At 38.0% G+C, this 25,622-nt stretch overlaps 3 protein-coding genes across 5 annotated transcripts; 2 read left to right on the forward strand and 1 right to left on the reverse strand.

The window, feature by feature from the left end:
• Positions 1 to 398: 398 nt before the first annotated feature.
• Positions 399 to 9,852, reverse strand: nop53 (NOP53 ribosome biogenesis factor). The gene is made up of 12 exons (XM_074641317.1): positions 9,597 to 9,852; positions 7,745 to 7,821; positions 7,539 to 7,635; positions 6,645 to 6,847; positions 5,197 to 5,252; positions 4,966 to 5,061; positions 4,599 to 4,700; positions 4,327 to 4,494; positions 3,894 to 4,069; positions 2,674 to 2,740; positions 2,220 to 2,296; positions 399 to 2,095 (listed from the first exon to the last, which is right to left on the reverse strand). Exons 1-12 carry the CDS (start codon positions 9,800 to 9,802, stop codon positions 2,035 to 2,037), a joined length of 1,386 nt encoding a protein of 461 aa, XP_074497418.1. The 5' UTR covers positions 9,803 to 9,852; the 3' UTR covers positions 399 to 2,034.
• A 1,338-nt stretch (positions 9,853 to 11,190) lies between these two features.
• LOC141771263 (histone H3.3A) lies at positions 11,191 to 13,774 on the forward strand. 2 transcript variants are annotated; one of them, XM_074641321.1, is made up of 4 exons: positions 11,191 to 11,331; positions 12,279 to 12,411; positions 12,556 to 12,709; positions 12,859 to 13,774. In XM_074641321.1, the coding sequence occupies exons 2-4, from the start codon at positions 12,284 to 12,286 to the stop codon at positions 12,985 to 12,987; spliced, it is 411 nt and encodes a 136-aa protein (XP_074497422.1). In that variant the 5' UTR covers positions 11,191 to 11,331; positions 12,279 to 12,283; the 3' UTR covers positions 12,988 to 13,774. The 2 variants fall into 2 exon arrangements, with proteins under 2 accessions (XP_074497422.1, XP_074497423.1); XM_074641322.1 differs by having other exon boundaries at positions 12,282 to 12,411.
• Positions 11,228 to 20,081, forward strand: LOC141771262 (histone H3.3A). 2 transcript variants are annotated; one of them, XM_074641319.1, is made up of 4 exons: positions 11,228 to 11,331; positions 17,693 to 17,825; positions 18,002 to 18,155; positions 18,548 to 20,081. In XM_074641319.1, the coding sequence occupies exons 2-4, from the start codon at positions 17,698 to 17,700 to the stop codon at positions 18,674 to 18,676; spliced, it is 411 nt and encodes a 136-aa protein (XP_074497420.1). In that variant the 5' UTR covers positions 11,228 to 11,331; positions 17,693 to 17,697; the 3' UTR covers positions 18,677 to 20,081. The 2 variants fall into 2 exon arrangements, with proteins under 2 accessions (XP_074497420.1, XP_074497419.1); XM_074641318.1 differs by lacking the exon at positions 11,228 to 11,331 and adding an exon at positions 16,239 to 16,376 and having other exon boundaries at positions 17,682 to 17,825.
• Positions 20,082 to 25,622: the final 5,541 nt, after the last annotated feature.

The raw sequence follows: 25,622 nt of genomic DNA on the forward strand, positions 1-25,622 counted from the left end.
GGGGGGGGGGGCTTCTGAAGGTAAAAGATTACATTTTCACACCGATTAACGGATAAGAAGCTTTGGCGTTGCTCCAGGCACCATGGGAGGGAGAGAGTGTGTGTGTATGTGTGTGTGTGTGCGCGCAAGTCCTTGTTCACACCAGCAGGACACTGAAGGCAATTATGGTTTTAAGCCAGCGGGTTGGAATCAATTATCACATGCCAACTTCCTCAAGCCCATCTGTCTGTTTATTTCACCTAAGATAAAAAAAAAAATCATTAACCTACTTCAATTAAACTCCACTTAATGAAGTAATCTAATTATGGAGATGGAAAACACATCAATTTTTTCATTTCTGTTGCATCTACTCTTAACTTTTTAATCACGGTCATAGCTAAAAAAAGCCACTGATGAAGTTTCTTGTAAAACTGAATGTTTTATTAAACATTGCTTCCTGATGGGAGGTCAGGATATATTACAAGCTTGTTTACATGTTTGAAACTGCGGTCATCTTGAGAACTATCAGGCGTGCTGATAGCCGACATACGGCGAACCTGACCAATACCCCGGCAGTAGATGGAAATATTTCATGTATCTGACCCTGTTATTAACCTAAGCTGCAAGTCTTTACTCATGTATGAGCAGAGTAGTGACACAGTGACTCCTGGCCTCAGCAGACTCAGCTGTATACTATAAACCCTCAGAAAACCTTTTTCTGATAGGGGTCATATTACATAACGCACACACTGAGCCTCATGCAACGACATTTTCTTAAATTTCCCCCATACTTTTCTGTTAAGAGACAAAATAAGTAAGGGATAACGTACAGCGATTGTGAAGTAAACCTGGACAGGATGATACAGAGGGGTCTATTTCACAACAAAGACCCGCTAGCTGTACATTATCCCCCGTATTACACGGCTACTTACTTAAGTAAATAATTTGACACAAAAATGGTCCTCCAGAGTCCGACATCAGAACTGCGCCCATAGCAATGGTCCGTTATCCATAGCAACGGTCCGTTATAAAGAAGACTGTAGAACACCTTGATTGACCAATCAGAATAGATTATTCAACAAAGCCGTGTGATAAAAGTCAGCTCTAGATGCAGCAAATATTCTTAACCACCAACAGTCTGCTCATACCTATGTGTACTGAATGATAAATCCCACTTAGGGCTACACAATTGTATACAATTTTATTGAAATCCAAATATAGCCTACGGCAATTTCCAAATCGCAGGACGAGGAGGAAATCAAAATTCTAAATACCATTTTTAATTAAATATTATGGCGCTGCAGAGATGTCCCAGCCTCCACATCATATTCAGGAGACTTAAGAAAACATCTTTGTTTGGTACATGTCTACGCAAAAATCACACCATAATCATGTTTTTCAATGAAAATGATGTAAAAATGATCATTCCCTCAAAGATCGAAAATCACATCTCACTTGCAATATCAGTCAAAATAATTGCAATTACATATTTTTTCCACAATCATGCAGCCCTAATCAGATTGTTTATACCCATTAAACACTATAAAAAGGGCAGGTATTGTGCAGTATGCAAATACTCTGGCAAATGCCCAAGAGTTGGAGAGATCCCACCAGAGAATGCTGGTTTTTAAACAATATGTGGACTGTGAAAACAAGATGTTTTTTTCTTATCTTGGTGAGAGTGCTCTCGACCACTGAAAAATGTTCTCTTACCTAAGAGAAGAGCAAAAATAAAACATTGTTGTATCCCAGAAAATCGATGGAACTAACAAAACAAGAGTATTTGTTGGTATGTCGCTTCCTGCATGAGGCCCACTGAAACGTGTGAAATATTACACACCAGTACAGTAAATGCACCACACTGATATCCAACACTTCAGTTTATATAATTGATGTGACATTAATTAATTTGTTATCAGTTGTAATTGTCTGAAAGGGTCAAACAGGCCCTCAACGGGCATCAAGTCATATATACACAGTTCCATCATGTTGCATTTGTGGCTTTAAATGCTACCAGGCTTCTTGTGTTCAGCTCCTGTGGTCTGTGGGTCGGCACTAAGTGATCTCTCTAAAAGCCCTCTTCTCCTGGTACTTCACTTTGAGCCTCCTCTTGAACCTAAGAGACGGGGGAGGGAGGTAACAGAGGGGAGGAAAGGCACATTTAAAATCAATATATGAATCTGTGCATCACTGAGAGCCTCTGAGGAGGTGTTACGTAAGAGCGAGGCAGCGGTCCTTACTTGGCTCTTTCTCTGGGTTCGATCAGGTTCCTCTTCTGCAGACTCTTGAAGCGGTCCTTGAGGACGCTGCCCTCTGGCTGCAGAGACGCGGCATTACGAGAGATGGGAAGAGATAAATTCATGTGAGACAAATGTCACTCTGCTTTTACTCAATTCCCACCCAAATTATAAAACCACATTCACACCACAAAGGCTGATTTTAAGTATTATTCAGAGACATAATGGAGGAGATAGAGAATTTTCCGCTGGCAATTAGATCGCATGAAACTGTAATGATCCCTGTGGGGAGAAGTGGGTCGTCGCAGTATTAGAGAATAGGATAGAGCTTAGAATAAGACAATACAGAGTGCTGAAGATAATACACCAACCAAATGAACCAAAACTCATTACAGATAAAGACTCGTGTCCTCAAAGGTCACAGTGGATGAGCGAGAAAACATAACTAGTGAAGTACCTTGAGTTGTCGCAGGGAGCCGGCCAGCTCGTCACTCAGCTGAACCTCCATGTCCTGAGCCTGAAACCTGCAAATAACAAACATGTTGAACTACCGTTTCAAATAGATCCACATATACATACTTTATAAATTAGTGCCAGAAAATATAATTTGTGTTGCTGAAATGGCTCTGGAGAGCAAACAAAAACAATCGGTCTCATGAGTGGACTCATTAATAATAACATCGTAGACAGAATTACAGTGGAAAACACTTATAGTGAACAAAAAGCTTGGGATAGAATCATACTTATACAAACGCTGTTTAAATAACTTGCTTATTATTATCAAGTAGTCCGGCCACAGTGTTCATTTTGAGTCTTTTCATACATGACAACATATGGAAAAATATTTAAAACTACGGTATTCTACTACTCCCATCATCGGCCTACTGTATTTTATGAATACGTTTGTTTGCAATGTTGCCATCAGTTGGCTGGATTACAACTGACTTCCTGTAGCGTTCAGATTCCTGAAGCTACTTTCAAAGCCCTGTATGGTTTGGTTCTGTTATAATTTGCAAAGGTGTGACACATTATTCTGCAACAAGGACCCTAAGGTCTGGCATCCAGGTGCTGTTGAAGGTTCCACGTCCAGCCAGTTTTATAATTTCTCAAATTGTTTTTATGTTGATAGTCCTAAATAAAGGGTTGTCAAATTTTGCTGGGCTTGAATCGTTTTCAGGTTCAGATCAGAGTAATGTAGACCTTCCTGTCTTACACCACATCTACAGCAAGGTAAACCTTCAGATACGATGACCTCTAGTGGCGTTTAGGTGATTTCTACAAGACGCGGCAACTGAGTTTAAACTAAAGGGTTTAACTTCTGTGAGGACACAACAAGAAGAGACCTTTAACCGACATATGACTGTTAAGGTTATCTCGTATTGGACTTGAAACTTACATTATTTTAAATAGAAAGGAAACTGGAGGTGTGAGTTTGATTGAAGTGGGCATTCAGGGGGCAGGGAGGGTCTTAACAAAAGATGTCATTGAGTTGCATTATGGGAAATCTAGGATCTTCCGTTTTTGGAGCTCTACTCATACAAAGTGTCAGGATATCTCAAACTCTGCACTATCAAGTTTAACCATTTTTTTTCTCCGTCTCTTGCGAGTCCCCCACCTTCACTAAATCACTGAAGTTTACATGTGGAGGCTGATGTTAGGAAAGCGTGAGGCGCGTACTTGAGTTTGCCGAGGCGTCTGGGTTGAGCTTTCTGGGCCTCTTGATTGGCCTTGCGTTGTATCTGTTTGGTCTGGGTGTCCTGCTCCTGCTGTTTGATGGAGATCTTTATGTTGCGAAGCTGGAAGATCTGCTGCCGCTTATCCATTCGCACTCTGTGGGCCTGTCGCCGTTGCCACTGGGACGGGAAGAGGAAGAGAAACAGTGAGGAGGATTGTCAGATGGTGAGTGACAAAAAAAAATCCCAACATCTGAGAAGCTACAACCGGTCAATGTAGGGCTTTTTTTGCAAAAAAAATCTGATATGAATAAAGGTAATACGAATTAACCTGATCAATACATCTTGTTTTGTTAAGTTTGCTGCATCACTTTATCAAAAAGCCTCATTACTTTCCAGAAGACTAGAATGATTTCTGTGATTAGAACCTCCTGTACCTTAAGTTTTTCTGCCCTCTCTTTCTTCCTCTGTCTCTCAGTCTTCTTCACTGCAAGTGAGATGGCTCCCACTGCCCCACCATCGAATTCATTATTAGGAGCATCTTCATCTTCTTCTTCATTCTCCTCTTCCACCAGGCCTTCCACCTGCTCGCTAAAGACCGTCTCCTGCAGAACACACAAACACATGTTCGATAAAATCGAAGATCCAAACTTCCACGTTATTACGAATAAACCGAAAATGATGGACGTGCTGGAACAGTCATCTGCACCTCTGTTGCTATGTGATCTCTGTTGACAGCAAGCTGTCTCTGTAGTTTGTCTTCCGCCTTTTGTTTCTTGACCTCCACCTCGTGGGCCTCCTGCAGCAAGGCCTGTGTTCACAGAGTGAAGGAGGAGAGATTAACAGTCAGTTAGGGCAGGTCATTACAACAGGATAAACAAATAAATACCTTTTTATCAGAATATAAATCTGCATAAATTATCCTGTACAAGAGCAGCTAAACTCAACATCAAATCACAACATTATGAAAATGAAGTCATATGAAGGTTGTGTTAAATGACTGTACATTTAAAATGCTGATGTCCAGCCCTCCTATTTGCAGCCATTAGTCAGTACGCTGTAGAGTTGTGATTTACCTGATGGGAGAAGAAGTCGGGGTTGTAGGATCCTCCAGGAGCGATCACCTCCACAGCAGGAAGCACAGATGGTTTCTCATTCAACTTCGCTGGACGCTGACAAAACAGTGATGCAGCCACATTCATCAAAATCAAATCAGCACATATACAATATAAAATATTAGCCCCCTGCTGGCAGTTCATTAGATTCACATTTTACTTTTTAACACAAAATAAAACATTTGTTCTCACCTTGACGCGGCTCTTACGTGTCTGCTGGAGGTACCAGGGGTCAGCTGTGTCTTTGACTACATTAAAAAGAAAAAACAGTTTCAAGCATATGAGCATGTAAGTGCACTAAAGACAGCTGATCAGGACTTACAGCAAGTCATCATTTACAAATCATGTAGCTGCAAATCTCTGATCAATTGTGATTCCTGCTGTAATCCTCCGACGTTGTACGGTTTTTAGTTCGTACACACGCCAGAAAGATTGGGCTTTTAAAAAGAACGATGAGAGAGACTGTGATAACGCATTTCCCTCCTCAACTTCTACATTTTAGAGCGGTTTCACAAGTCAACACTTAATCCGTTTTAATCTAAATCGTGTGCGGTTTGTTTGGGAAGTTGTGAACGCAGTAATTGTACTCTGGTGTGGACCAAAACAAACGGTCCGAGTGAATGTTTCTAAGTGAACCAAAACGCAGGCTTCCTGTGTGGGCATTTGTGCAGATGGACACAGGTATACGACAGGTTAACATGAGGGAGAGGATTGACCTGGACTTCTGCAGAAGTCCGATGTTTGCTTGACACCTGGGCCGAAGAGAACATACAGAATACGCTAAATAAAGTCTACAAAAATAATGACTTTTTTAAAGTCAGTCAAGATAAACTGAAGGAGGTGAAAGTTTCAAGTCCACAATTCCCTGCATAGAGGTGGCAGCTCTTCAGATGAAAAAGATAAATTCAATCCTTCGTAAACGCCCCTCAGCAACTAAAATGTTTTATTCGGTCCGCTTTAATTTGTGCACTGCAAAACCGAACCAGACTAAACAGAAAACAAATCAAAAGTATCAATTTCCCCCCCCCCCATTTCATTTGGACTAGCCAAACGGACTATGGCCTAAATTGACATTTCACATGGGTACATCAGGCCATCTGTGTTGCAATGGACACTCCAAATAGGCCAGTATTCACCAATTCAGAAAATAAAATAAAACCCTGGTGGCTTCCTCTTTTAGATTCCTCTGATCACCATCAGCTGGCAGGGACAAGAGGCTACATTTAGCTGAAGAAATCTTGAGGTATGTATCTCAGGCTCTGATCACATTTGCTTGTGGAACATATTGTACAGTTACCTTAACTGGTTTAGCCTCCAACTCCCACGTGGAAGGACCCGAGGTCCAACGGATGCACATGACTTTGCACATTTTAGCTTAACAGGTTCTTAATAATAAAGTTCTTATGAATGATTTAATTATTTATTACTGCCATCCCTATTTTCACATGTGGATCTCAACATAAACTCTATACTACGAAATGTGTATCCTCAGATCCCAGATGACCGTTTACACAACGGTCACCTGAGCTCCTATGTGTTGTCTTCACATTCCCATGAAGGAAATACTGGGAGCGCAAGGATGAGATCATCATTGGACACACACACACACACACACACACACACACAGAGAGATAACTCACTCTCTGGTCCCCATATGTCGTAGTATTCTCTGTCTGGGTAGTTGTTGGCCTCTGTCACGGACTTCTTGGCTGTCTTTTCGACCGGCCGTCTGTTCAGCAGCTGTTTCTGCCTCCGTGGCACCACGCCTTTGGCTGCCAGCTGCTCGGCCTTCTCGGCAATGCGACGGAGTTTCTTGGCATTGGGTTGCTGGTAGGCCAGAACACTGAGGGGGGGGAAGCAGAAGAGATGATTTGGTGATCATGTGAAGCAGGAGGAAGTCAAAGAAACAGGTAACATGAAACATGAGTTGACGCAAAAACAATAACCAGCACACTAGATGTTTAGACCCCTTTGATTTGACACCGTCTACTTCATGATGCGTGTTTGCATATCCTCAGATCCCAGGACACCGTTTACATAACAGTCTCCTGAGCTCCTATGTGTTGTCTTCACATTCCCATGAAGGGAATACTGTGAGCGCAAGGATGAGATCATCACGGGACACGCACCGTCCTCAAACATTAAAATAAACAAATGCAAGGCTGATTTTTAAAGTTACTGTGAGGAGCTTTTAACTAGTTATTAAGCAGTCTCAGTTTGATACTGATGCCTCTATATGACCTACATAACTAAACACAGACTGTATTGCTGGGTTCGCTGGAGGGAAAGGACGCACGGGAGAACCAGACCAGGTCTGATCGGGGCAGACTATCAGACCCTGCTGCAGTAAAATAAGAGGTTTTCTAAAGGGACTCTGTGGCTCGGAAACACTACCGCTATATACCCCGAAAATAACATTTGAGAGGAGACTGTGCTCCGTTTCTCCTGACAATGACTTAACAGTTAAGGATGCTGAATGTAGCCATAGTAGAAGGGTAAATAAAAGCACAAAGGTAGTCATGAATGATACTGACTCTTTAGGGACCGAGACGAGGGAGTCGTGCTTCAGGATCAGATCTATCCTCAGAGGACGGGACGCTCTCCCTTTCCTCCCCTTGACGGGTTCCTCTACTTCACAGGGAAATATAGATCATTTTGATTAATCATCAAGCACACATTTACATGCATATGTGTTTACACAGGTTTGTGTCAGTAATATGTAATGTGATAATATATTTACCTTTCTGTTCAGCTTTCTTTGGTTGTCCAAGATCCAAAAAGAACAAACTTTCATCTGACTTCTCAGACAGCAGACCCCTGAAATACAGAAAGATCACATCATGTCACATTATAGACATACAGTTGAAGAAGCTGCTTTTCCCAACTTTTTATTTACAACCAACTATTATTTTCATTGTCACAGTTTAGACTTTGAATTAAATAAACTGTTTTTTCCAACATTTTATTTACAACAAAGTGATTTTCATTATCAAGAAATCTGTTCAGTCAATTTTACAGGGAAATTATTAACTATTTATTGGTCATTTTCTCTCGTTTATAGTTTCTGTCTCGACCACACTTCATTCTGTTTTGATCCTACAATAATCTTGCACATGTTGAATTGGCACATCAGTTTACTACCTCATTTAATTTCTATTTTAAAACAAAAATTGTAACTTGCACACTTTGCTAATGTATATAGTATGTTTATATTTTCTAAGTTAGTTGTAGTAGAGTCTGGTATATTTATAATGTATTCTAATACATTCTTTATATTGTGTGTACTATAGATATGTATCTCTAGTGCTGATATGTATATTTACTGTTTTTTCCAAATTTGGGATCGAAAAAGTACATCTACCTTTCTATCCATCTATTTTGTCGAAAACCTCAAGATATTCAATTTACAATGATCCGAAAGCCAGAAAAATCCTGCAAATCCTCATATTTGGTATCTGGAGTCAGCAAATGTTTTTTTTCATTTTAACTCCTTTAAAAGGTCTTCGATATGAATTAAAATAAAAAATTGAGCAATTAATGTGAAACATGACAAGCCTAATCAGCAAAACCTTCAGCTTCATCACTAGCTGACTGAACTTTTTGTTTAGCAAACTTAATTTTGTGACAATAAATCTCCATCTCCATCAATAAATATAAATCCTACTCAGTGTAAATAAAGTATATAGACATATCCACATGTACATAATCATCCAGTCCATGTATATCCATCCCGTTGTATTGTTTACAGCTTCCAGAACACTTGTATATAGACATTTTTTATTATTTTATCCTGTAATTCCCATTCTGTGTAAGTACATTAAAGAAAGTAAAGTACATAAGAAAAGATAACAAAGTCAATATGATTAAGTTAAATATGCAAGTAATGAATTTGTATTTTGATTAAGTTATATTATAAGTAATTAATTGGTATTCTGGCTTGATAACAAATTTATATTTTGATAAGGATAATTATATCAGTAATTCATTTATATATTTCTGCACGTGTCATTTTCTTTTTTTCTTGTAAAGTTATGACTTTATTCTCATAATATTACGACTTTTTTTCTCGTAATATGACTTTTTTTCTTGTAAAGGTATGACTTTTTGTCGTTATATTACGACTTTTTTGTCATAATATTATGACTTTATTCTGTAAATCTCAGATGTTTGTCCCTCAAAGTGGCCCTAACACTCCGTAGTACATTTGCACTTTGGCCCTCACTGCATTAGACTTATATACTATATACTTAGACTATAAACTGTGTTACCTTCATCACAATGATTAAATGTTTTGCGGCTCCAGACAGATTTATTTATTTATTTATTGCCTAAAATGTCTCATTTGATGGTAAAGGTTGTTGACCCCTGACTTAAACAAACCTGTTAAAGAGACAGGCAGCGTTTTAAACAGCCCTTATGTGGTGGAGACGACGACAAAACAACAGGCCATAAACGGTAAAACATCCACAACACGTCCTGTATTAAAGGAAGATTACTGCTGGACGTTTCTTGGTGTTTTAGTTTAACGTAAAGTACACTATATCACACAGTTTGTCTGACTGTTTCATGTCTAACCAGCTGGTGTAACTCACCCTGTGGTTCTCTCCTGGTGTCTCACGTCCTCTAGAAACTCGTTCACATCGTCTATGTCGACGTGTTTGTTCCAGTTCTTCTTCTTATTCCTGTTCACACGTTTTCTCCCGCTGCTGAGCGAGCCTGCAGCGCCTGAAGTTGACTTTAAATTAAGAAAACCAGGCTGAGAAGCCGCCACGCGTTTCAACCTCCTGGTCGGCGCCATGTTGGAGGCCGTGGAAAAGAAACACGCTTCCTCTTCTTCTTCTACTGTTTCTGCTGCTTCTTCTTCTGTGCTGGAGGACTGGAGGGGCGCTGGTAGCGCCGCCTGCAGGACAGAGAGTGTAACACACTGTAAAAGCTGTCTCCATGTATATAAACGTTTTAACTTGGGTTATTTTTATATTTTTATATTTTTATGTTTTATTATTTTATATTTTATATTTTATATTTTATATTTTATATTTTTTAATTTATGTATTCTATATTTTATATTTTTATATTTTATATTTCATATTTTTATATTCTATATTTTATATTGTTATATTTTTATATTCTATATTTTATATTTTTATATTTTTATATTATATATTTTATAGTTTTATATTTTAAGTTTTATATTTTTATATTCTATATTTTATATTTTTATATTTTTTATTTTATATATATATTTTTTTATTATTTTCAATGTTTATATTTTATATTTTATATTTTTGTATTTTTATATTTTATATTTTACATTTTTATTTTAATAACATTTTGTATTTACAAAAGAGTGAGTGTATTAATAACAAAATAGTTTTGCGTGATACTCAAAACAATGAAGACTGTCATGTTGTTTTTTAATTATAATTGTTTTTATTCATTACGTGAATATACAGTAGTATTAAAGTATAAAACACTGAATGTCACTCAATTTATATTCTCTCGCTGATATTAATAGTGCTTTGATTTGTTTTTTTCTTTCCATGTTAAATAAACTTATTAAGGATCATATCATTAACCTAAACTAACAACATTGTCAATAATCAGTGTGAAAAACTTGTTGAAAGACATTGCACGTGTGTGTGGTCATGCAATTGTTTATCATGTTTCTTCTTCTGTGCTGGAGGACTGGAGGGACGCTGGTAGCGCCACCTGCAGGAACGACAGTGTAAACGCTGTCTCCATGTATATAAAAGTTTTAACTTGTTTTGTTTTTTATCTCACTGTTTCATATTTTATATGGATAAAATACTACTCTGTATTTACCACAGGGTGAGGGTATTAATAACAACATAGTTTTGCATGATACACAAAACAAAGAAGACTATCATGTTTTTTTTAAAAATTATAATTGTTTATATGCATTACATAATAAATAAAATTGTGAATATGGTATTAAAGGTCTTAAACACTCAGTTTATAGTCTGTCACGGATATTAATAGTGCTTTGGTTGCTTGTTTTTTTTTCTTTCCATATTAAATAAATTTAATAATAATCATATTATTAACCTAAACTAACCAAATTGTCAATAATCAGTGTGTAAAACTTGTTGCACGTGTGTGTGTTCATGTTGTTTATCATGTTGCAGCATGTTAATATGTTTGTCCCAGATGCATCATGGGAAACGTGTCTCCTGTTGCTCTCCTATGTTCTTTTTCCTTTTTTCTTCTCCTCCCTTCATTTTATAGCGAGAACAGAACAACGCTTTAGAGACTACAGCAAATACATTCACGTTTCTGAGCTGCAAATCTCTCACTAAGTTCCCAAAGGTAGGTATCAACATTTCAATGAAACTCCAATCTTTCATTTAATGTTAAGTTATTTCTCGGATGGACGTGTTTTTTAGTTTATTTTCGATGAAAAAGAAGAGCTTTGTCGAGCTTGTTATCTGCCTGCTCGGTGGAGTCGGAGACCTGAAGAGCACTTGTGATCTGGTCAAATTTGACTCGGAAAATGCGCCTAAAGTGAGGGGTCATCTGACAAAATATTGTTCATGAAAAGATCCCCTGACATGTCTAGTGTCATTTACAAAAACTATATTCCACTTTCGTGCGGTAGTTTTTATAATCTTCCGTCGTTTATATCATCAACCTCTTCCTTTTTCACAACGATTTTTTCCTTCCCGTTTGCATTCTTCCATCCAGCAGCACAGCCATCATCTTTAAGGTGTGCTCGTTTGCGGACATCGCTCAGCCGGGGTGGGCGGGTTCGCTCTGTTTTACTTCGAAATAGCTCATTCTGAATAAAAAATCAAGGCTTGTGCGCAACCGGGGGAGCACGGTGATAGGAAACGAACGCACCCACGTTCACTGCGCAAGGGGCGGGGCTTCTCGGGTGATCGTCGTGCTGTGATTGGTCGGATTGTTCGCAACATCCCGCCTCACAGGCTTGTTTACAGAATGTGATTGGTTGACACGATAAAGAGCTCAGTTCTGATTGGATGCCGTCTCTGTCCCCTTTAACGACAGTCATTACATAAGATGCCTTGGATATAATTTGAAAAAAAACTGCTGATTTATGTTTTTTATAACCCACTCTGAAGAGTAGAGTTTGCAATGTTGATGTACAGTTTTAAATAAGTTAAAATACAACTGGAAAATAATTTTTTATCCTTCACATCCAGTGTATCCTTCTGTTGTACATGTGCCAAATAAATGCATTTTAGTTACATTACAAAAAAATAAACATTGTCATGTGCCCTCATGTGATCTTTTAGTAGCCATGGCCCGTACCAAGCAGACTGCCCGTAAGTCCACTGGAGGTAAAGCTCCACGTAAACAGCTGGCCACAAAGGCTGCTCGCAAGAGCGCCCCGTCCACTGGTGGTGTCAAGAAGCCCCATCGTTACAGGTGAGAGGTCATATGGCTCTTCTGTTTGTTTCTTCTGCAATGTTATGCCCCTTGTTGTATAAGAAGGATAACATAAGTTTGAGCAAAAGCAGTGTGCTCCCATCTCAAATGTTGCATATGTACATTTTTGCCTCTCCTCTTTAGACCTGGTACTGTGGCTCTGCGTGAGATCCGTCGTTACCAGAAGTCCACTGAGCTGCTGATCCGCAAGCTGCCCTTCCAGCGCCTGGTGAGAGAAATCGCCCAGGACTTCAAGACCGATCTGCGTTTCCAGAGTGCAGCCATCGGGGCTCTGCAGGTCAGTAGCTCTCACCATTAATAACATTACTAAACTAGTGTTCTAATCATTCCAACTAAAAATCAATGTTTTGTTATAGATATTTTCCATCTCTAAAAGTCAAAAAAGTCATATTTGCTCTACTGACATTCTGTTTTCCTTCTCTGCAGGAGGCCAGCGAGGCCTACCTGGTGGGTCTGTTTGAGGACACCAACCTGTGCGCCATCCACGCCAAGCGTGTCACCATCATGCCCAAAGACATCCAGCTGGCGCGTCGTATCCGCGGGGAGCGCGCTTAAAATGTTTTCTGATTTGTTATATGCTGTCCTTTTGTCCCGTCACCACTCTTTCATCTCTTTCCTCCCTCTATACTTAGTTAGTAGTTTGGTTTGAGGTCTTATATATATATATATATCATGATTGTGATAACCGTAAAATGTGTGATCATGTCTCCTTTGGTGCTACTAGTAGCAGTTTCCTTAGAGATATCTTCATGTATGTTTGAAACTTTGAGTCAGTTACACTCCTCACTTCTAACTAGCTAGCTCACAGGGTGCTTGTTATCTCCATGCATAAGGTGTTTTTGCAGGCCAAGAATAGTGTGACATGAAAAGAGCATAGGAAATCGCATTAGGGTTAAGACATTTTCATCTTCAGACGGACATTTACATTGATATAATAGGTCTCCTGATTTTTATTTTTTAAAATAGAGATTTGTTGTAAAAGTAGTGATTTTCTTTTTTTTATTGGTGTCTTTCTACTGTTAGTGTTTAATGTATGAAAATACAAAAGTTTGATTCTGGTTGTCAATTAGGAACGTCATTGTGCTATGATGACACTGCATTTTTGGCAGAATACAAGCGGCGTATATGTAGCAGACCTATGGTGATCATATTTTGATTTTCAGCCACGTTATTATGTCCAGGTAATGTTTTGACTTTTTGTTCCTCTCTCAGGTTGATACGATAACCTATTTTTTTTTTTCTACTGTGTTTTTGATTTATGTTTTCAGTCATTTTTAAAAAGCAAAATATTTGTACTCTGAAATTCACATACAAACATAATAAATAGATTATTGTGGTTAAATAAGATGTGTGAGTGGATATCTACATCAAAATAGTATTCATATTTTAGTTAAAACGATTATTCGATGGACAGAAAACTTATCTGCAGTTTAAGATGAATCAATAACAAGAATAATAGTTAGTTGCAACCCCGATGCACATTATTGTGCAAACATTTAGTACATTTCTGTTCTCTTCATCCTTCCAAGAATAAAAGCTACTTCCTTGTCAAAAAAGGTTGAGGTAATAAGTATTTGGGGTATTTTATGATATTTAAATTAAAATCAAAAAACAACAACTACGGGCACTTTTAAGTCCCAGCAATGAAATTTTTGATTTTTGTTAAAATTTGCTGTGCAATGCTTGATAAATACTTGCACAATCAAGACAAGACATTAGAATTAGAAATATCTGTCATAAAACACAACACATTATATATTTTTTTGCATGAAGACTGACATCTATGGTTACTGTCTAATTTTTCAGGGAGTAAAGAAAATCATAATTCAAAATCAAAATTTACAATGATGCACAAATATTGAGGAAAATTAGTTTAAATGTCTTAACAATATTATAAAAATGAAAATGTATAAAATTAACATTATTTTAATGTTGTCGTAAGGATATTTAGTATGACAATACGCAATGAAAACCATTAAAAACAAACATGTTACAAATTATATGTATTAAATACTCTGATTTTTTTTCAGAAACACCCACATACAGGTCACCAAACAATCAAATTTGAGACATAGGTCTTACTTTAAAAAGACTTTTAACAGTTGTCACATGATTGTTATCCATTGCAGCGCTTTCAAACCAAACCCCCTTTAACAACCGGTAAAAACTACAACTAACTTTTTAATGTAAAATGTCAAACTTTGGGTTTGACCTGAAGAGAAAGGAAAAACTCTCCAAAAAGCTGCAGCATGTCTGTATTTCCCATCTACTGGTCACCATTTAAAACACCAAATTGTTCACTAAATATTAAGGTTGAAGTAATAATATTATATAATAATATTTCTTTTATATATTTGAATAAAATCCAAGGGCATACTTAAACTGAAACACCTTTATTGTAAATGTAATCCAAAACAATTAAACTTTTTTTTTAGAAAATTACTTTTTAAAATGTATTAAAAAAACAAAATATTAAGGTTGGGGTAATAATGAATATTTGAGTACTTCTTTTATATATTTGAAAATATATTTTAAAAATTAATAATAATAAAATCAAGACACATTTACAGCTCACCAAACAATCAATTTTGAGACACAGCTCCTGTGTGTTTCCCTGATTTCTTTAAAAAGAGAAGAGAAAAGAGTCACTTCTAATCAGACTTTTAACAGTTGTCACATCATTGTTATCAGTTACCAACTGTAAAAAAAAAGTTTGTTTTATGAATTTGCTTACAGAATATTAAGGTTGAGGTTATAATGAATATTTGGGTATTTGTTTTGTGTATTTCTTTTTATATTATTATATATTTTTTATTTTATATACATTATTTTAATAAAATCTAGGGGCATACTTAAACTGAAACACCTTTATTGTAAATTCAATCCAAAACAATTAAACTTTTCTGTAAAAAAAATACTTTTAAAAATAATAAAAAACAAAAAATAAAAAAAAACATCTACAGGTCACCAAAAAAATCTAATTTGAGACATAGCTCCTGTGTGTTTCCCTGATTTCTTTAAAAAGAGAAAAGAGTCACTTCTAAACAGACTTTTAACAGTTGTCACATCATTGTTATCAGTTACCAACTGTAAAAAAAAGTTTGTTTTATGAATTTGCTTACAGAATATTAAGGTTGAGGTTATAATGAATATTTGGGTATTTGTTATATGTTTTTATATTATTATATATTTTTTATTTTATATACATTATTTTAATAAAATCCAGGGGCATACTTAAACACCTTTATTGTAAATTCAATCCAAAACAATTAAACTTTTCTGTAGAAAATTACTTTTAAAAATAAAAAATATAAAAAACACATCTACAGGTCACCAAAAAAATCTAATTTGAGACATAGCTCCTGTGTGTTTCATGATTTCTTTAAAAAGAGAAGAGAAAAGAGTCACTTCTAAACAGACTTTTAACAGTTGTCATATCATTATCAGTTACCAACTGTAAAAAAAAAAGTTTGTTTTATGAATTTGCTTACAGAATATTAAGGTTGAGGTTATAATGAATATTTGGGTATTTGTTTTATTTATATTATTATATATTTTTTATTTTATATACATTATTTTAATAAAAATCCAGGGGCATACTTAAAATGAAACACCTTTATTGTAAATTCAATCCAAAACAATTAAACTTTTCTGTAAAACAATTACTTTTAAAAATAATAAAAAATTAAAAATAAAAAAAAACATCTACAGGTCACCAAACAATCAAATTTGAGAATGTGTGTTTTCATGATTTCTTTAAAAAGAGAAGAGAAGAGTATTTATGAAAGTGAAAACAGTGTTGTTATGACCGCTGTTGCATTGTGGGAGGATGATTGACGCAGCGGCCATCTTCCCGCTGGACGCTGCTCCTCATTGTGGAAACGAAGAAGAAAATAGAGACAAGCGAAACATTTCTCAGCACTTCTACTCACTTTCCCCCGCAGGTAAGCCCCTCCAAAACACACCATGCTGTTTTATGAATGAACTTTATATTTTAAAGTTGTATTTTTATAGTATTTCTAGGCGCATTAAAGTGTTAAAAACGCTTTTAACTCGGTTGTGTTGCGGAGAATAACAAACGGTTGAAACGCGGTTCTTCTCTGCAGCCGTTCAGATGAGCTGAAAATACAAAGTCTGCTCCGGTTCGGCTCGGTTCTACTCAGCCGTTATGGACCGATCCGCTCAACTAACACTATGTATGAGTTCCTTGAGATGTCTTCTGTGTTGTTCTGCTATTTCCCGACACGCTTGAACAGCGGTTATTTGTAAAATTGGAGTTGTTTACGTGCTACTCCGTCGCTCTTCTAGCTCTGAGTCTTTATCCCGTTTGCGCATCAAACCGCCGCCATCATCAGAGCTGTGGTGGGCGGGACCTAGCAACAGTGGAAGGCAGCTGTAGAGCCCGCCCACTTTTGAAGACTCTGCACGCTGATTGGCTCAGATGGTATTTTTTTTTAAAAACGCACTGGTCCAACAGCCAATAGGATCTTCGTTCGTCTTTGATTGACGTTTTTGTCCGGCTGATTGTGATAGGGATTGTCTTGTATGTTTACTTCCCGAAAAAGTTAATTCAAGTTTAAAACTGTATTATAACTGTATTTTAGACACAGGACAGATAATAATGCACACAGTGCACTTTCATAGACTAAGCTACTGGAGTTACCCTGCACTATATTAATTTTTAACAGTCTCTTCTGCACTATATTCACTTTTTTAAATAGTACAATATTTTAATTACCTTGCACTATATTCATTTTTCACAGTCTCTTCTGCACTATATTCACTTTTTTAATAGTCCTGTATCACAGCTGTTACCCTGCACTATATTCACTTTTAACAGTTTTCTTCATCTCCTTGTATTTTTATATCTGGTATATTTTTTTTGTACTTTGCACTATTAACTTTTTTACTGCCTTTTTACTAACATGTTTTGCACTATGGAACTGTGATGCTGGAAACTTGAATTTCCCTCAGGATCAATAAAGTTACTATAAATCTATCTATCTATTTAGATTTATATAATTAATAATCACTATTAAGGAAGACTCCTCTTCCACTACAGTGTCTTCACCTCAAGTGTAGGAGTAATGTCAAACCAACAAAATATATTGAACACAATATTTTACTTTCTGTCTGTTATCATGTTTGTTTTTTCCTTCTGAATAAACAGGGTAAAGAGAGTACAAGAAATCACATGAAGACGTATTAAACCAAAGCCGTTTATCCTCCTTTTCCCTCATCTTCTTCAGGTGATCTTTAGTAGCCATGGCCCGTACCAAGCAGACTGCCCGTAAGTCCACTGGAGGCAAAGCCCCACGTAAACAGCTGGCCACAAAGGCTGCTCGCAAGAGCGCCCCGTCCACTGGTGGTGTCAAGAAGCCCCATCGTTACAGGTGAGAGGTCATATAGTTCTTCTGTTTGTGTTGGAAAGATAATCAACACAAGGGATGCTACAGTTTTATGCCCCTTGTTGTATAAGAAGGATAACATACGTTTGTATATAAGCAGGTCAATTCAGCTGCTCCCATCTCAAATTTTGCATATGTACATTTTTGCCTCTCCTCTTTAGGCCTGGTACTGTGGCTCTGCGTGAGATCCGTCGTTACCAGAAGTCCACTGAGCTGCTGATCCGCAAGCTGCCCTTCCAGCGCCTGGTGAGAGAAATCGCCCAGGACTTCAAGACCGATCTGCGTTTCCAGAGTGCAGCCATCGGAGCTCTGCAGGTCAGTGTCGCAATCAAATCCACACCATGCACACAACGTTGGCAAATGATTAATTGTTACTATCAATAAACTCTACATGACTATGATGTTGTAAAAGCTGGACCAGAAGACAAAGCGGAGTTATAAAATACTATTAATGTGCATACATACAGAATAGGCAAAAATGCATGTCTATCCATATAAGCAGGTCAACTGAAGACGTTACTGTACATGCACACAATGTATTCATACAATTCTGCAGGGACTGATGGCTAGGGCTTTACCTTACGACAATTTCATGACAGTTAATTTATTGATTATTTTTGTCACTAAATTAGTTACTTTCCATCTCAAAAAGTGTCAAACTATCAATGATTTTTGCTCTACTGACATTCTGTTTTCCTTCTCTGCAGGAGGCCAGCGAGGCCTACCTGGTGGGTCTGTTTGAGGACACCAACTTGTGCGCCATCCACGCCAAGCGTGTCACCATCATGCCCAAAGACATCCAGCTGGCACGTCGTATCCGCGGGGAGCGCGCTTAAACGCTCTCTCCTCCTCTTGGTCTTTCTCCTTTTCACCTCGTCCTGCCCTTCCTTCACCAGTCCGTCTCTCCGTCCCTCTGCCCCCTCACCCTCCCTCTCTCCCTCCCTGTGTTAGTAGTGTGTAGAAGAAAACTGATTATATTATGGATAAAGTGTATAGTCGTGTTTTTCTTAGTGCTCTCGGCAGCAGACTTCTAGGGTACTCTCTTTTTGTGCATGTACCGACTCTTTGGTGATGAGATCTCCTCAAGCACATGTCTCCTGGTTTGCACTGTCTCTAATCGGACTCTGTGGGTGAGAGGATGATTTGTGGATAGAATAAGGAAAAAACATGACATAGAACAATGCAAATTTGGGAGGGACAGCCAGGAGGAGAGGTCGGGTATGTGTCTGCTGGGGGACTCTTGTCTCTTTTCTGCAGCAGGGTGCTAGAAGAACTTACCCGGTCCTCTTCTCCTGCTCTCTATCCTCTGCCAGCCTCGCTCAGAAACGTGCAGAGACGACGGTCTTCTCGTGACGGCCGAGGCTGGATTTTCTGTCCCTGTATGTGTCTGCATGAGTGTTGGCTCTGATCACCACAGCATATTGTATACAATCCATCAGCATCTTTTGAGATTTATGATTACCATATTGCTGTCATTCATCATGTTAGTTTTTTTTTTCCTTCCAAATGAGTCTCACGCACAGGATTTTTGTTTTCATTTCAAACTATTTGTGGATGACGTGGAGATGGGGGGATAAATCAGATTAAAACACCTACAGAGAACAAAAACAAAAAAAACTGATTTGAACAGATTTTTTTCTACTGAAATGTGAAGCTACTGACCCGTTTTGGCACCAAAGTTTGATCCTCTTGTAGACGCTCTTTTTCCTAACTGACAGAAGAGTTTAACCTCACCTGTTTTTGTGGTGTTCAAATTGGTTTCATCTAATTATTTAAAGCCAAAGCTTGAGAGCTCGAGTACGGTGCAGAGATACTTTTGTAGCAGTGGCTCATTTTTTTAAATAAAAGAACCTTTTTATAACAAAGGTTCATCTAGGTTTGTAATGTTCTCCAAAACCAAAAGCTCTCAAAGTGTGAAAATATTTTTTTTAAAAACAAAAAAATAACTGATTAAAATGTGAAATTGTTGTAAATCAGTGTTACATGACAAATAATACTGGTGTTGTTTTCTGTATACGTCCCCCCTTTGCTTCTATTTTGTTTTCCTCCGGATCAGTTGATTGTCTGTGTACCGTTTCTCAGGTTGACTCGTCACCTTTTTAACTTAATTTTTATTTTTTTGCTCAATTTGATTTTCTTTTCTTTTTTTTTTTGAAATGTTGAGGATGATGTTTCAATTAAACAATGTTTGTAATTTCCAGATTTGTCATATAAGGTGGTAATAAATGGATGTTACACACACTCCTCTGTCTCAGTGGTATACACACTTCCACTTTTATCTATTTTATCACACCCACTTTTATAGTAATAATAACAACAATACCTACAGTATATGTAAGGGATAATGTACAGCGAGTTGGTCATTGTTGTGAAATAAACCCTGACAGGACGACAATGACCCGCTAGCTGTATATATGAAATCAATAATTTGAGACAAAAACGGTCCTCCAGAGTCCGACATCAGACCTGTGTCCATAACAACGGTTTGTTCAACACCATGATTGACCAACCAGAATCGAGTATTCAACAGGGCTGTGTTATAAAATAATACATTATTATGATACCTAAAGTTAGGAGAAGTTACAATAAGGTGATGGTTTTGATAGAAAATAAAAAAGGCCATCCACCACTGTTCTGTTACCTGCATCGTTGTTTGTTTTGGTGGCACTAGCATTGAGAAATATGAGGTAAATAACCAGTAATGGATCACCTTTGGACCCACGGTTTCATTTTAAATGGTTCTTCTTACAAAGTACAGTAAATTCAAACAGTGCATGACAATATACAACTGAGACATTGCTGAAACTAAGCTATGATTTCATTGCAATGGTAAAAACAACCCAGGAAATGCAAAATCAGCACCTAAAACTCAACATATCTCTTGTTTACTGTTAAAAGAACAGCTAAAGGATATTACCGCACCATTGTATATTTTGAGGTTAGCAATAAATGTTACAAACCCATATATGCTCACACATCATTACCAACCTCTCCCAGATTGCTTCCTTTACCTTAACATAATATGACCTATAATCCTAGATCCATAAATGATTCTTTAATACTCTTCCGCATCCTTACTCTAATCCAACACTGACAGCAGTTGCACCACTAGATGGCAGTAAAGCACCATGTTTGCGTTAGTAAAATCAGCTCCTTCATACTGAGGGATGGATCTCCTGCTGATATTAAATTGGGCTTTAGCTTGGAGTGAAGTAGGACAATATTATTAAATATGCATCCTTCGCTTTTCTCCTTCTTAAACATGCACAAACTTACATGTATTCTTCACATCCCTCTTTGTTATTCTACTAATGGATTGTGATCAAATACTAACAGGAATTTCACTTTTTACACATTTTTCACCTGATGATACAATATACGACTCTACCTGGTTTTCTATTTCTATCTGGGAAATTGTTACCCACAAACACAAACACACACAGACACAAACACACACACACACACACACACAAACACACACACACACACACACACACACACACACACACACACACACACACACACACACACACACACACACACACACACACACACACACACACACAGATGTGAGACTCCAGCATTACAATTAATATTCTTTTCTGGCTCGACATCATTCCCCTCATCAGTGTTTCATTTCATCCTTCTACTTCCTTGATTAAAAGGGATGAAGCCTAGCCCTCAGCCATATTCATTACAATGAAAGACACACACACACACACACACACACACACACACACACACATACACACACATTCACCCACGTCACTATGGCCTCGTCTATACTCATTACAATGAAACACATAAACAAACATCTAATCAAACACCAGCCTTTAATCCTGTTGTTTTGAATGGGACCCACAGCTACAGTGGTGTAGATACACACACACATACAGTCAACATCAGGGTGAGGGTCAGCGCCGTCTCCACCCAGTTGAGTGTTTTAAAGGTCCCATATTGGAAAAAAGTGACATTTTCATGGCTTTTATATTATAAAGCAGGTTTAAGTGATATATAAATACTGTTAAACTATCAAAACGCTCAATATACGGAGAAATACACATAGCCCGTATTCAGAAATTGTGCGTTTGAAACAAGCCGTTAGGATTTCTGTCCATTTGTGATGTCACAAATATACAATATATAGATTATCACACGGTTTTAAACATAAACATTCTAAATGTGTCCCAATTTATTTCCTGCTGCAGTGTATGTGAATGACATCAGCTGACAGGAAGTAAACATGGACCCAAACTGTTGCCTAGCAACGCAATTCCATTGCAATTCCATTGAAATGCGCTAAAACAGAGAGTTTCAGACAGAGTGTAAAATACAGGTATATTCAGGCAGACAGTATGACGAAAATAAAGTTTTTTTTTAACATTGCAGCATGTAAAGCCTGAAATAAGCCTGAAAATGAGCATGATATGGGACTTTTAATATTTAATACTACAGTAACCATGGTAACGATGGAGCTATAAAAGCTCATCACTGGGGGAACAAGTCAGACCGGGCTTGTATCTCTCAGGTGAGTGTGTGTGTGTGTGTAAATTTGAATCTGTAAAAATGAAATGTATAGTCTATGTATAATGTATAATCTAAGAGACTGGGCTTGTATCTCCCAGGTGAACGGGTGTCCCGAAGTGCTTGTAAGCAAATAAATCCATCTTGAACGTCAACTGTCAGCCGTTGGTCTACAATCAAACACAACGCAGAAACTGTTGGCTGCCACTGCTATCAGCGATACAAAACAAAGTTAACAGGGGGCCGTCATGAACTGTGTCTCGAGGTAGTAAAAAGAAGAAAGACCTTCTGTTACATAAGGCAGCAGCTTTTCTGGCTATTCTGACTCACAATCCTCTGCACAGCGAATATACTGTATGATCAAGAGGGTCAAAGTTCAAGGCACAATGTTATGAGGAAGTAGTATGTCCCAATTAATTGCATACTGCATGCAACATTATGTACTTTGTAAGGGCAGCTTCAAGTATGTACTAAAAGTAGAGTGGAAACAGCTGAAGTACAATACAAGCACCCCTGGTTGGGAATCACTGGAGTTATGTATATGTCTAGCTTTTATAACTGCAAAGGTGTTTCATTTATAACATGTAATCTGAGAATGTTTACAGTTCTACATACAGTCCTGCTATGAAGATGTAATAATTCATATAATCTTTTCTCTTCTCAGTTGTATCAGAAACGTACATTTTCCCAGATTACAGTGACAACTAGGTTCACATAGTTAACCAGATAATTATACATGAAATTATTTCAATTTTTGGATTAAAATATAAAAAAAATAAATAGCTAATCTAACTGCAGGATTACATGGCGGCATATCAAAGAATACTTTCTTTCAGGATTTGGACCCAAAGCCTGGTCCAGTATGTGGGAGCAGGCTTTTATTGTTCTAAATAAGTCCTATGAATGATGAATTATGATGATTGCATTTTTCTTGCATTGTGTGGACAATATGGAAATATCTATTCTACTGAGTTTTTTAATGTGCAAACTAGGAGCTGGAGCTCAAATTGAGTAAAAGAGGGCAAAACGGGCCTGTGGTTACGTTAAATTGCCACCTTATTTATGATCTAAACTTCCTTTTTTATTTTCCACTATGCTAATGATTGCAACATAACCCCCACTTGTTCTTTACGTGCACTTTGTAGCTTTGTTCATCAGAAACACGGAGCACGGTGTGTATTTATTTACTTTATGGTGCTTTTACATTAGAGGAACATCATGATGATGTGACATACTCATTAGCAGTACGCTGTCCTAATTGCTGAGCACATCTAAAAAAAGATATGTGCATAGTTATTTTTTCCTAATTGTACGTCTTTGTCCATGTGTGTGTTGAGTTTGTATGTGTGTGTGTGTGTGCGCGTGTGTGTGTGTGTGCACAACTGTGCGTTCGCCTTCCCCAAGGTCTGCGTAGTGGCGCTCCATCTGTGGCACTCAGGGGATTAAAGCCAATCTGTCTGTCTGCCGCTCAAAGTGCTGACCGTCAGACCAGCACCAGATTAACACAGTGCTGGGATTGGAAGGGGAGGGGGGGATGAGGGGATGGAGAGATGGGGTGTGGGTGGAAGAGAGAAGTGGATGGATGTTGAGGAAGAGAGAGAGAGATGTGTGTTTGTGTGTGTGTGTGTGTGTGTGTGTGTGTGTGTTGGGGGGAGGTGGGGGGGGCGGGTTGAGAGGTCAACCCCAGATTAGTACACAACTGGTACAGTGTGTGTGTGTGTCTTTGGTAGAGGGAGGGGGGTTATAGAGTAGAGAGGGACAGAAGGGGAAGAAGGAAGAGGGACAGATGTACAGTATATATGGTGGGTGGGCGGATGGATGGGGGTCGTAGTTGCTGAGGTACTTTTCATGGCTGAACCAGACGAGAATGTATGATTGCAGTTGGAGTGGAGGAACAGAGATAGATTGAGACACCGAAGCCTGTTTAAAGGTACAGTGTGTAGGATTTGGCAACATCTAGTGGTGTGGTTGCAGATTGCAACCAACTGAGTACCCCCCCGCTCACTCCTCCCTTTCCAAGACTGCGGTAACGTGAGCCGCAGAGCGCAAAACCGTGGTAACGCCATTCGCCTCGCTCAGAGGACATCCTTACCATAATAACACTACTGTAGGAGCAACGGAAGTCAGACGGCGGCTGGCGGTACCATGGTTTTAAACTCTTCGGCTCACGTTACCGCAGTTTTACAAACGTGTCGGAGAAGTATGGTCGCCCAGGTAACGTAAAAGCAAGTTAATATACACACATATCACTTATCTGCTCTCTTTTATTCCTTATATATCCTGCTGCTACCTGCCCATTGCATTTTTGGATATACTGTACATTTGCATGTTTTAATGACATGTTGTGTATTGTAAGTAACTTTGCTGTATTTGCAGAAGCCAAAGACAAATTTCAACTGAGGTGGACAATAAAGTCAATCTATCTACCTACTGTATGTCTTTAGATGTATTCACATGTACGGTGTTTGGTTTGTCCATTCTGGGCAACTGTAGCAACATGGCAGCCGTGGAGAGGATCCACATCCTGTGTAGATATGAAGGGCTCATTCTAAGATAACGGAAACAACGATTCTTAGTTTCAGGTGATTATGCACTAATGAAAACATAGTTACAGCTTTAATTTATAAATTATTTTATTTAAAGGAACAGTGTGTAATATTTAGGGGGATCTATGGGCAGAAATGGAATATAATATTAATAAGTATGTGTTCTTTAGTGTAAAATCATCTGAAACTGCAGTCTTGCAAAGGATGGAGTGAGCGGAGTGGTACTCACTGGATGCCAACAAATCCTACACACTGTCCCTTTAATATAATATTCCCCAGGTGAAGGTAAATGTATCATAAAGGCCTCAGCATGCTTAAAACTAACAAGGTCTTATTATGTGTCATTTATCACATCTAATACCACTTCCAAATGGCCACTCGAAGACGTTGTACTTGGAGTCAGGATGGGTTGGAGAGTAAATCACACATATGTGGATAAGGGTACACATTTTCAGATAGTCTCTCCTCAAAGGCATCGATGGTGTTGCACTCAGTTGTACATGCAAAAAAATTATGAAAGTAATTATGTAATTTCGTCACAAAAAAAGAGAGAGCTTGAGGAAGCTCAAACTGTAATTACTTTACCACTTTCAAATACCTGGAAATGACAGATTAACGTACAACTGGGACATACTACTTCGTCATAACATTGCACCTTGAACTTTGACCCTCTTGCTCATAAATGATATCCGCTGCGCAGAGGATTGTGGGT

Source organism: Sebastes fasciatus, chromosome 7, assembly GCF_043250625.1.
Source record: "Sebastes fasciatus isolate fSebFas1 chromosome 7, fSebFas1.pri, whole genome shotgun sequence".
Taxonomy (NCBI): Eukaryota; Metazoa; Chordata; class Actinopteri; order Perciformes; family Sebastidae; genus Sebastes; species Sebastes fasciatus.

Excerpts from the sequence above, each read along its gene's own strand:
- nop53 (XM_074641317.1), bottom strand. The coding sequence starts at position 9,802 with ATGGCGCCGACCAGGAGGTTGAAACGCGTGGCGGCTTCTCAGCCTGGT. Across the intron at positions 5,062-5,196 it reads CACGTAAGAGCCGCGTCAAG|CGTCCAGCGAAGTTGAATGA; the intron begins GTGAGAACAAAT and ends CTGTTTTGTCAG. Across the intron at positions 2,741-3,893 it reads AGACGCCTCGGCAAACTCAA|GTTTCAGGCTCAGGACATGG; the intron begins GTACGCGCCTCA and ends TGTTATTTGCAG.
- LOC141771263 (XM_074641321.1), top strand. The coding sequence starts at position 12,284 with ATGGCCCGTACCAAGCAGACTGCCCGTAAGTCCACTGGAGGTAAAGCT. Across the intron at positions 12,412-12,555 it reads AAGAAGCCCCATCGTTACAG|ACCTGGTACTGTGGCTCTGC; the intron begins GTGAGAGGTCAT and ends TCTCCTCTTTAG. Across the intron at positions 12,710-12,858 it reads CAGCCATCGGGGCTCTGCAG|GAGGCCAGCGAGGCCTACCT; the intron begins GTCAGTAGCTCT and ends CCTTCTCTGCAG.
- LOC141771262 (XM_074641319.1), top strand. The coding sequence starts at position 17,698 with ATGGCCCGTACCAAGCAGACTGCCCGTAAGTCCACTGGAGGCAAAGCC. Across the intron at positions 17,826-18,001 it reads AAGAAGCCCCATCGTTACAG|GCCTGGTACTGTGGCTCTGC; the intron begins GTGAGAGGTCAT and ends TCTCCTCTTTAG. Across the intron at positions 18,156-18,547 it reads CAGCCATCGGAGCTCTGCAG|GAGGCCAGCGAGGCCTACCT; the intron begins GTCAGTGTCGCA and ends CCTTCTCTGCAG.